The sequence below is a fragment of the Meles meles genome, chromosome 10, assembly GCF_922984935.1.
Source record: "Meles meles chromosome 10, mMelMel3.1 paternal haplotype, whole genome shotgun sequence".
NCBI lineage: Eukaryota > Metazoa > Chordata > Mammalia > Carnivora > Mustelidae > Meles > Meles meles.
The window spans coordinates 14,228,661-14,241,088 of NC_060075.1; the positions used below are offsets into that span (position 1 = coordinate 14,228,661).

The following is a 12,428-nucleotide window of genomic DNA, read 5'->3' on the forward strand; positions in this document are numbered from 1 at the left end:
AGGGAGCCCGATGCGGGGCTCAATCCCAGGACCCTGAGATCATGACCTGAGCCGAAGGCAGAGGCTTAATCCACTGAGCCATCCAGGCGCCCTCCTAAAAAATCTTTTTAAGCAGTATATTCACCTTTTGCTTTCTGTGGAAATAAATGAAATAAATTTAAATTGGACAAAATAAAGCAAGTTTCAATTCTACTCAAAAGTGAATTGTGTTTACTGGATTCAGTTACATGGATTGAATGTTTGAATGGCAATGTCGTTATTTTTGACGGCTGGTTTTGACTTTTTAGTCTTGATTGCAGTGAGCTCTACTCAGATTCTTTAAACCACTGAGCCGTCCAGGCGCCCCCTCTACTCAGATTCTTAAAGATCGTTTGGTAGCAGATGTTTGGGATGGAGTTCACACATGAAAGTGGGTTTGTTTTGGGATATCCAGATACCTCTAAGGGTTTTTTTTTGGATATTTTGTTATAGTTGTTCGATTGCTACATTTTAATTAAAGTTTTGGTTGCTTAAAATGACACAAAAACAAGTCTAAACCTAAATCGTCAGTCTAATGAATAATTACAAAACATAACAACCACCCAGGACCCCAAGACACACCTTTCCAGAGTGCATCTCCCTAGAGGAAACCATGATCCTACTATTGTGATTTCTCTCTTTCTTGCTCTCCTTTTTAGTTTAATCTCTAAGCGCTCTAATACAGCTTTGCCTGATTTTGAACTTCATGAGTAGAATACACTGTATGTATTCTCTGTCTCTCTCTCTCTCTTTTTAACACACGGATCATTCACTTATAGAATTTGTTCATATATTGCACGGGGCTATAGTTCTTTCATTTTTGTATCTGTATATACTATGACTTTGAGAATATACTACAATTCATTCATTTTACTATTGACTATTACAAATAATGATTCTATAATCATTTCTGTTTCAGTAGGTGTCCTGGTGCACATGTGTGTGAGATTCTCTAGGATATATTTACCTAGAGAGAAATTGCTTGGTCAGAGAATACAGCTCTTTAGTTTTGTTGCAGATTTGTTTTCCAGAATGACTGTACTAGATTTACTCCAGGCTGCCGTGCATGAAAAGTTCCACTGCTCCACATCGTCTTCAACATTTGGTGCCATCAGACTTTCTAGTATTAGCCAGTCTGGTGGGTGTATTGTGGTATTATATTACAATTTTAATTTGTATTTTCCTCAGTTGTTAACGAGGTTGTACATCTCACCATGTGTATGTTTAGCCACTTGGATTTCCTTTTATGATGTGCCTCTTCAAATCTTCGGCCATTTTTTCTATTTTTTTTTCTTATTATTTGTAAGAATTTATTATATTCTAGATATAGTTCCTTTGGTGGTGATCTGTACTATAATGTCTTCTTCCATTCTGCTTTATCCTTTCATTCTTTATTTTAATGAACAGAAGTTATTTTGGTATGGTTGAAATTACTGGGGGTTTCCCCCCCTTATGGACAGGGCATTTTATATTCTGAGTAAGATAGCCCTTCCCAGCACAAAAGTCATAAGGATATTTTCATATTATCTTTTTTTTTTCTTTTTTCTTTTTTTAAGTACGCTCCACACCCAGCTCAGAGTCCAGCTCTGGGTTCGAACTTGTAACTGTGAGATCCAGACGTGAGCCGAGACAGAGTCAGATGTTCAACTGACTGAGCCAACCAGACACTGCTAGTTTCATATTCTCTTATCACAGCCTTTTTAGTTTTTCTTTCTTGTGTTGTTTAGGTTTCTGATCTACTTTGCAATGAATTTTAATGTTGGGAATTAGGTGCCTAATTTCATTTTTTTGTTCATACAGATGGATAAAAGTCTCAGACCCTTACGTTGACAAATCTGTCCTTGCTGCCTGCTCTGCCGTGGCTTCTGTGTAGCACATAAGTGTCCGCATGGGCGTGAGACTGTTTTTGAGCTCAAACCTCTTTTCCACAGTACCTTAATTCCTGTAACTTACTTTCTTTTTTTTTTTTTTTTAATCTTATTTATTTATTTGACAGAGATCACAAGTAGGCAGAGAGGCAGGCAGAGAGAGAGAGGGGGAAGCAGGCTCCCCGCTGAGCAGAGAGCCCTATGTAGGGCTCGATTCCAGGACCCTGAGATCATGACCTGAGCTGAAGGCAAAGACTTTAACCCAGTGAGCCACCCAGGTGCCCCAATTCCTATAACTTTCAGATAAATCCTGATACGTGGTAGAGTATATGTAGGAATGCCTTACGTATTACTGGCTCTTTGTATTTCCATATCAGTTTTAGAATCAGCTTATCAGGTTCCATAGATTTTGATTGGGGTTAAATTGAATCTGTGAATCACTTCACAGAGAATTAATATTTTTACATTATTGAACTTCAAATCCATGATTATGATATATGTCTTCATTCATTTATATCTTCTTTAAAATCACTTAATAATGTTTTAAATTTTCCTTAAAGAGGTCTTACCTAGTTTTTGTTCACTTCCAGTGTACTCGACTTTTTAAAAAGATTTTATTTATTTATTTATTTATTGAGCGCTAGTCCAGGGAAGAGCAGGGTGGGGGTGGAGAGGAAGAGTCTCAAGCAGACTCCGCGCTGAAGACAGAGCCTGATGTGGGGCTTGTTCTCACGACTCTGAGACCATGACCTGAGCCGAAATCAAGAGTTGGATGCTTTATTGATTGAGCTACCTAGGTGCCCCTTGACAATTTTTATCCAGGTATACATGGTGTTTTATTTCATTGTTTAGCTTTTTATTGTTTATATAGGGAAATGAGATTTTTATGTGCTGATACTATATGTAGCAACCTTTCTATTGATTATCATTTGTCTATAGATCCTTTTGAGTTTTCTGCAGATGTAGGCATAATAATTGCAAATGACCGCTTTTTTTTTCTTTTCTAGTTCCTATACCTTTTAATTCTTTTTCTTATTTTAGTGCACCAGCTAATGTTCAACAGAACTGGTAACATCAGACATTCTTCTTTTGTTCTTAATCTCAGAGAAACGAATTTCATGTCATTTGCAGGATTTTTTGGAAGCACCCTTCCAAATGGATTATGGAAGTGCCCTAATCTTAATTTTATTTTTTAATTTATTTTTTATTAATTATTTTTATTAACATCTAGTGTATTATTTGCCTCAGGAGTACAAGTCTGTGAATCAGCAGGCTTCCTAGTCTTATTTTTCTAAAAGGTTTTTTTTCACCTTTTAGTCATAAGTAAATGTTGAATTTTGTCAAGTACTTGTCCTGTATCTTTTTAAGTGGTCACAAGACTTTTTCTTTTAATCTGTCAATGTAGCAAATTTCACTGATTAAAACTTTTAGAGTTAAAACCACCTTGGATTCCTGAGATAGATCAAACTTGGTATTTGCATTTTTGCTCATAAATGAGAGTGGCTTGTAATTTTCCTTTCTTATATCATCCTTTGTAAGTTTTAATATCAGGCTGTGTTACCCTAAAATGAATTGGGGAGTAAGTCTTTTTGTTCTATTCTCTGGTGCAAGTTTTATATAGTATTGGAATTACTTCTTGAGTATATCTGGGACTGGGATATTTGTGTGTGTTGGGGGAACAATTTTAAAAATTACAAAGTAACAATCACAGGAGTATTCAGATACTCTGGTTCTTTGTGATTCAGGTTTGCCTATCTTATCTATATTTTCTAGTCACTTAGCATAAAATTGTTCATAATACTCTCTTTTACCTTTAATGTCTAGAGAATCTATAGTTCTGTACCTCTTTTCGTTCTCAGTGTTGGTTATTCCAGTCTTATCTCTTCAGTTCGCCAGAGAGGTTTGCCAACTTTATGTTTTTAGACAATTTTTGGCTTTGGTGCTCTGTTGCATGGTATGGTTTGTTTTCTGTGTCATCAGATCTGCTTTTTTATTCCTTCTGTGTTTTTAAGGTTTATTTTGCTGTTCTTTTTCACCTCTTCAGGTAGCTGCCTATTAGCTTATTGATTTCAGCTTTTTTCCCCAATACGTGTGTTTAAAGCTGTGCATTTCTGTTTGTAAGTTCTGCATCCACATGTTTTGTTATGCAACATTTTTATTAGTGCTCATTTCTAGATAATTTTCCGTGTTTCATTACGATTTATCTGTTGACTCATGGGTTATTTAGCAGTTTGTCTCTTAATTTCTAAATACATGAAGATTCCATTTAACTTTTTTGTCATTAATTTCTGTCTTAATTCAACTGTGGCTAGAATGTTCCAGATTTCAACCTTCAGTATTTGACTGTGGCTCAGTGTGCTGTTGCTTGTTATGAATGGTTGATGTATGCTGGAAAGAATGTGTGTTCTGTAGATGTCGGGTGTATTATCCCATAAATATCCATTGGGTCATGTTTTTTATTTTTTTTATTATTATTATTTTTAAGGTTTATTTGTGTGAGAGAGGGGGAGAGATAGTGCATGTGAGTTGGGGGAGGTGCAGAGGGCGAACATCTTCAAGCAGACTCTCCCCTGAGTGTGGAGCTCAGTGCTGGTCTGGAGCCCAGCACGGGGCCCAGTACCACGACCCATGAGATCGCGACCTGAACTGAAACCAAGATTTGGATGCCCAACAAATAGCCACCCATGTGTTCCTAGGCCATGTTTTTAAATCCTGAAGTTCAGATCTTACATATTTCGTAGATTTTTGTTTTACCTGCTTTATTCTGTCAGATACTGAGAGAGTTGTCAAAATGTCCCACTATGGTCCTTCCTGTTACATCCTCCTGGGAAATGAAATTTTTAAACTGTATATGTCTATCTCGCATTTTTTACTTCAGATTTTCTGTTACTATATCTTAACATACCTGTACTTTTAAAAAAAATTACTATATGATTACTGGTTTTTAATACTATTTTTTAAAAAATTACCCATCCTATTACTTACAGTCTTTCTGGTTCCTTGTTTTATGTGTGTCTCTTATAACCAGTGAATTGTAGTGTTTAAGTCCAGCTGGGTAATCTGTGTCTTTTAACTGGAACAGGTTAATCAGTTTGCATATGATATGATTATGGTACTTATATATTTGAATTTATACTTCCATTTTATTTTAGTCTCTCCATTTTTTTCTCCCCTCCTTTTTTTGAATTGATTTTTAAAATAAATTCTTTGTCTCCACGCTGGTAATAGTATGGAAATTACACTTTCTATTTCCCTTTTTCATTTGTCTCCTGAGAGAGTCTAGTAGGCATTCTCACTACTGAAGTCCAGGGTTAATCATCACCTTCCCGGTAGAACCCCATAACTCCATGTGTTCTCTTCTAACTCAGGTGCTGCTGTTGTCATGTGTTTTAGTTCTTTGTATATTTTTAAATCTCACATGATATTATTATTTTTTTTAAAGATTTTATTCATTTATTTGACACAGAGAGAGAGATCACAAGTAGGCAGAGAGGTAGGCAGAGAGAGAGGAGGAAGCAGGCTCCCTGCAGAGCAGAGAGCCCGATGCAGGGCTCAATCCCAGGACCCTGAGATCATGACCTGAGCCGAAGGCAGAGGCTTAACCCACTGAGCCACCCAGGCGCCCCTCACATGACATTATTTTATGTAGTGAATATCCATGTAAATTTACCCATATATTTATTATTACTTTTTTTTTTTTTAAGATTTTTATTTATTTATTTGACAGAGAGAGACCACAAGTAGGCAGAGAGGCAGGCAGAGAGAGAGAGGAGGAAGCAGGCTCCCTGCGGAGCAGAGAGCCCGATGCGGGGCTCGATCCCAGGACCCTGAGATCATGACCTGAGCCGAAGGCAGCGGCTCAATCCACTGAGCCACCCAGGCGCCCCTATTATTACTTTTTTAAGCTTTTTATTTTTTTTCTTGCATCAGACCTCTCTGTGATCAACTTCCTTTGGCCAACAATATGTCCTTTGCATTTCCTTTACTGTGGGTTAGCTGGAGGTGAACTCTCAGTTTTTGGTTGACTACGAATACTTCTCCCCTCTCCTTCCTGAAACATTTTTTAACCGAATACTGAATGCTACGTTAATGGAATGCTAGGATGGGGGATGGGGTGGGAAGGAAGGGAGAGAGAAGAGAGAGAGATCATGAGAGCTCTCTGATGTCTCTTCTTCTTTTCTTTATTTTAGAATTTATTATCTGTTTGAGGGACAGCATGAGTGAGAGGGGCAGAGAGAATCTCAAGCAGACTCCATGCTGAGCATGGAGCCTAATGTGGGGCTCCCCTGGAGGCTTGATGTGGGACTCTTCTCAGGGCTTGATCTCATGACCCCTAGATCACCACCCTGAGATCATGACCTGAGCCAAAACCAAGAGTTGGATGCTTACCTGACCGTACCACCCAGATGCCCCTGGTGTCTCTTCTAAGACCACTAATTCTGTTTTTATCAAGGCCCTACCTTTATGACCTCATTCAGTCTTAATTACTTCCATAGGGCCCTATCTCCAAATACACTGATGGGGTTACAAGTTCAACATGTGAATTTGGGGGAATACAGACAATGAGTCCATACTAGGTGGCATTTACATAATGGTTGAGGGTCTTATGGCTTCTAATTACTTCTGATGTCTCTGCTGTTGATAATAGTAATCTCTTTCCATGTATTTGAGCATATTCTCCCCCATAATTATTTAGCAAGTATATAGGGAGGAGAATAAAATTTATCTTTGCATATGTTTCTGTAATCTACAGAATTTGTTGGTGAGGTGGTTGTACACTTCCCAGCAAAATTCTAACCATCTGCTGTAGTTAAGTAAAGATTTTCAGCTTATTTACATATTGACTCTATTTTTCTTTATCTAGCTGTGTTGGTGTAGAAGAACATCATGCTGTTGACATTGACCTTTATCACTGTCCCAACTGTGCTGTTCTACATGGCTCCTCCTTGAGTAAGTACTAGAAACTTAAATAAAAACCAAAGTTTAGAATTTAATGTGTACATGACAATATTTTAATAATACTTTGACTAGTTATGTTCCACCCACCAAGAACTATAGGGAATATTTTTCTGAAGATAGAATACAATTTCTTTTTTTTTTAATAAATTTTTTAAAAAATATTTTTATTTATTTATTTGACAGAGAGAGAGATCACAAGTAGGCAGAGAGGCAGGCAGAGAGAGAGGAGGAAGCAGGCTCCCGGCTGATCAGAGAGCCCGATGTGGGGCTCGATCCCGGAACCCTGAGATCATGACCTGAGCCGAAGGCAGAGGCTTAACCCACTGAGCCACCCAGGTGCCCCATGACAATTTCTGTCTAAATTGCTGAATAACATTTAATAAATCAAGAAGATAAAGTGAAAAAAATGCTGTCATTCTTTTTTTCCCTTTAAAGATTTATTTATTAGAGAGAGTGCGAGAAAAAATGAGTGTGTGTGAGTGGGGGGTGGACAGAAGGAGAGGGAGAGGGAGAGAATCTCAAGCAGACTCCCTGCTGAGCATGGAGCTTGACATGGGGCTTGATCCCACGACCCCAAGATCACCCTGAGCTGAAATCAGGAGTTAGATGTTTAACTGCTTAACTGGCAAAGCCACCCAGGTGCCCCCAAAATACTGTTGTTCTTAATTGCAAGGGCAAAATCCCCAAACTTAAGGGCATGTATTCAATGCTTTCAATTTGAGAAGTGTGGAAAAGTAAAGTTTTCTGATTCTGGAAACTGATTTCAAATGTTTTTATCTCTTTATAAATTGAAAAAAAAAAAACTTTCAGTAGTAATTGGGACAGTGTACAGGATAAGATTTTAATGCACACACATGTATTATATTTTTGGGAGATTTGGGTATCAAAATGCTGAAATGTTATTTTGTTTTCTGATTTTGGTCTTCAGTTTGAGTGTGGCCTAGAGTCCTGCCCAACTTGAGACAATACCCCTGACCCAGTCCCATTCTGAGGAAGGCAGAGGCCTGAGCAAGTGTCTGTCTACACTTTCCTGCCTGAGTTAAATATCGTTTTATGTGTGATATTGGTACACCCCAGAGAGCACATGAACTTCCTGGCCTGTGCTCTTGATTTCAGCTCAGAGGTGATCTTGGGGTCGTGGGACCAAGTCCCATGTCAGGCTCCATGTGTCGGGGGTCTGCTTAAGATTCTCTCCCTCTCCCTCTCCTCCTGTCCCTGCCCCCACTCACACACACTTGCTTTTTCTCGCACTCTCTCTCTCAAATAAATAAATCTTTAAAGGGAAAAAAACATGACGGTATTATTTTTTTTCATTTTGTCTGTTAGAATTAATAATTTACCTAGTATCTTTGTAAGAGATTTAGAAATTCAGGCTGTAAGAATACATCAAAATATTACATTAAATTTCATAAAATATTAAAATACACAATATCCATTTTATTACACAGTATAAAATTTGAGGTTAGCAAATTGGTAGAATTTTTTGTGTAATTGGCCAGTTTATTGTCATAAATGTTTTTAAAGCTTCTTATTTTGTGCAGCAGTGAAGTATGTGGTATATAACTTGGAATGATTATTGACCAAGCATAATTCTTGGAGGAAATAAATAGTACTGGGTTGTTACCTCAAGAAAGGAAACAGAACTAAAATTTATAACACTTTTAGTTTAGAATTTATATAATTTCCAAATGAAATAATTTGAATTTAATTTCAATGAAATATTAAGTGTGTTACAATGAGATGGAACAGTGTTGTGTTTAAAACACTGTGATACGTGATGCATTCTGTTTTCTGTTTTTCCTATATGATTTAATTTTTTAAAAAGCTTGTCATGCTCACTAAATTGATTTCTAATCCATAATGGATTATGACCTGCACTTTGAATAATGATGCTTCAGAGAGAAGCTGGACTGTTGTGTGGCCCATTGTATACTTCTCATGCTTGAATCACATAAGATCAGGAATTGGTTATCTTCTGGGCAAAAGTCCAGCACTAAATACCCACAGGGAAAATGTCCAAGATCCAGTAATTTGTTCTATCCTAATTTAAGGCTCACCTTCCCTCCCTCTCACCCTACACCCTTAACTTGGGTCATTCCTTTTGGCCCCTTTCCCTCTGCTGTTAAACCTCTCTCGTTTGCCACCTAGGGCTTCCTGTTCTCTCAGAGTTCCCCAGGAATCCTTATTGTAGATACTGTTCAGACAGTGTAATAGTCACTTGGTAAGGTGAATTTAGATTTGACCCTTTTTTTTTTTTAAGATTTTTTATTTATTTATTTGACAGAGAGAGATCACAAGCAGGCAGAGAGAAAGTGAGAGGGAAGCAGGCTCCCTGCGGAGCAGAGAGCCCGATGCGGGACTCGATCCCAGGACCCTGAGATCATGACCTGAGCTGAAGGCAGTGGCCTAAACCATTGAGCCACCCAGGCGCCCCTAGATTTGACCCTTTTAGTGGGAGTTAAGAATTTGATTTAAGGTCAAATATCAAAAAAGCCCCAGACTTACATATCTTAGTGTTTCTCAGGCACATGGAGTCTAAACTCAAAATTTTCTCTCCCTGTGATGGCTACTAGAATATTCCTTCCTTTAAGAAATTCAGTCAGCTTCTTGCAGTGGCTGATTTGATGTGTTAAGCATGTTGGCCTAACAGGACAGTTGTAGCATCTCTGTCAACATTGTGCAGATCTGCTCAAAAGGAAAGAGAAGTAATTGGCAGCTTATTGGATGCCCTAGGAACTAGGCTAAGAAGTACTTGACGTATGTTATTTCCTTTGATATTTGTGACATGTTGGGATGAGAAAAATGATTGAACTAGCTCTTTCATGTAGTTATTTGGCAGAGTTGGAGCTTGAGCCGATAGCTGTCCAATCCCAGATCTGTTCTAATTCTAACTGTTCTGCCAAAATGAAAATTAAAACAATATAATACTATAGTTTACTTATCAAATGGGTAACTTTGTCTTTTTTTTAGTTTAAATTCAAACTTTAATTTTATTTTTTAATAATGTATGTATGTATTTGAGAGAGCAAGCATGTGCAAGTGAGGGAAGGGGCTGAGGGAGAGGGAGACGAGCAGACCTCCCTGCTGAGCGGGGAGCCTGATGCAGGGCTTGTCCCAAGACCCCTGGATCATGACCTGAGCTGAAATAAAGAATCAGATGCTCAACCAACTAAGCCACCCAGACACCCCTCTTTTTTTTTTTTAATGGTGATGCTCACTGTCGACCCAGGGCTTCGAAATAGACTGCTTGTGTATACCGGTAAGAATGTGAGTTACCTACCACTTTTTTGGAGGCAGTTTTGCAATATGTAGCAAATATCTTAAAAATATTGAATCTTCTAGCATTTCTAGGAATTTCTCCTGAAGAATTAATGAGGGAAACAGATTTATGTATATGAATATTAATCTTAATTTTGTTTGAAGAAAGATTCAGAATGAGCTAAGTACTTAAGAATCAAAAAATGGGTTATAAAGTGATGCATCTATATCTATGTCTCAAAATTCTCGGCTGTTTTTAAATTGCTTTTGAATATTTAGTAAGGAGAAACATGCTCATGATAGAATAAGAAAGGTAAGCAGAATGAACATCATGATCCCAGTTGAAGATAAAATGGGGTTATGTATCTATATATATGTAGAACAGAAGTCTGGAATAAAACACCCTTGAATTTTACAAGTGATTTTAAATGAGAAAAAATAACACACGAAGGATGCCTTAATGGCATTTTCTAGGAAGGTTGCTTTATGATACTATTTTTCTCATGAGACTTTTAAAAAATGGGATTTACCATTTTCTATATTGAGGGTTTGACTGCCATGAATTACTTGAGAATCTTGTTTTAAACCTTCAGAAATGAATAAGCCCAATTTCCTCCCTTATTGGTTATTTAGTGTGACTTCTCCTTATCCAGATGAGGATCCAGTATTAATTTATTATGATCTCTTAGGGTGAAGGTTTGGCATAACTTAGACTCATAGAGTTCCCCTGGCTCCGTGTTTTATTAGGAAAACATTGAAACATACGGGAGAGGTTGAAAGAATTTTGTTGGGAGTACTTCCAAACTCACCATGTAGGCTCTACTATTAATATTTTATATTACTTGGTTCACTACACAGTCTCGTATCTATCCATTTTATTTTATTTTTTTTGATACATTCTAAGCTAGTTGTAGACTTTAGTATATTTCCTAGAGTCATGAAGGTTTTAGGCTTAAGAGTGATTTTCTTTTTTCTTTTTAAGGATTTTATTTATTTGTCAGAGAGGGAGAGAGGAGAGAGCATAAGCAGGGGGATTGGCAGAGGGAGAGGCGGGCTTCCTGCCGAGCAAGGAGACTGACACAGAACTCGATCCCAGGACCCTGGGATCATGACCTGAGCTGAAGACAGTGACTTAACCAATGGAGCCACCCAGGTGCCCTGTAAGAGTGATTTTCAAACTTACAAAAGGATATAAAACTTAGACATCTTAAATTGCTAGCACACGAAAGGGCTATAGGTAGTGTTGCCCTGGTCGAAAGCAGATTGAGATCCACAGTTTCTGTTTTGGCCTCTTCCCCATCTTCCCCTTGACTAAGGGATTCATCAACATGGGGTGAAATACAGCACTCCAAGAAAAAAAAAAAGAAGAGAGAGAAACAGAGCACTCCTCCCTTCATTCCATTTGAGGAACGTGGACCCAGTCTGGTCACATGACTTGCCCACAGTTGCAGAATAAGTTATGGCTGAACTGGGAGTCCAGTCCAAGTCTCCTGATTTTGATTGCTGGGACGCTTCAAGACCGTAGTCGCCCGAGCTGTAGAATCACAGGGTCTGAGCATTAGGACTAATCGTAAAGTTACTTGTTCTGTCTTTCCTCTTGTCTTCCTTTAACTGTGCTGTAGCCACATGCTCTTCTTTGGTGGCAGGTGTACGCGTGCTTTTTTGGGGACCAGATCTTGACATAAAAGAGAAGGGAACTGTTGCTGTTAAAAAAGATTTCTGATGTGGGATCCATGACTTGGATGATCAATAAAAATCATACTGTCACTTCATGGTCTCGTGAAAGTCGTGATTTAAAGTAATTGTGATATTTTATTGTATGTGTCTGTGGATATTATAACGGGCTCCATCTGCTAATTTGCATTTGTCGATTTAAATTTTTTTTGAAATAAAGAGTAGACTTTTAAAAAAAACTTTTGTGCTCTCTTCAAAATTTTATTTAAATTCTAGTTAGTTAACATAGATTTAGCATAGACTTTTTAAAATCCACAGTCAGTTACCTATAATTGTGGCATTACATAAAGTAAAATTTACACTCTTCAGCTTGGAAATGCATTCAAAAGGGAGTGTTTTTTATTGTACTTATAATTGCTATTTCTTGTCATATAGAATATACCTTTTAGAAACTACATGGTATCACTAGTTATCACAACTGTTTTCTTTCTTAAAACTTCTAAAAACCCAGTGAAAAAGCGGAGGAATTGGCACAGGCACGACTACACGGAAATTGATGATGGCACCAAACCAGTGCAAGCTGGGACTAGGACTTTTGTGAAGGAGTTACGTTCTCGAGTCTTCCCAAGGTATGGAAACTTGTTCTTGCCA

General features: G+C 37.8%; 1 protein-coding gene across 2 annotated transcripts in view; it reads left to right on the forward strand.

The window, feature by feature from the left end:
* KDM7A (lysine demethylase 7A) overlaps positions 1-12,428 on the forward strand; it is an 86,415-nt gene that overhangs the window by 32,991 nt on the left and 40,996 nt on the right. For both annotated transcript variants that reach the window (XM_046020315.1, XM_046020316.1), the window contains exons 2-3: positions 6,751-6,836; positions 12,289-12,406. In XM_046020315.1, coding sequence (XP_045876271.1) covers positions 6,751-6,836; positions 12,289-12,406 — 204 coding nt within the window. The remainder of the gene's footprint in view (positions 1-6,750; positions 6,837-12,288; positions 12,407-12,428) is intronic.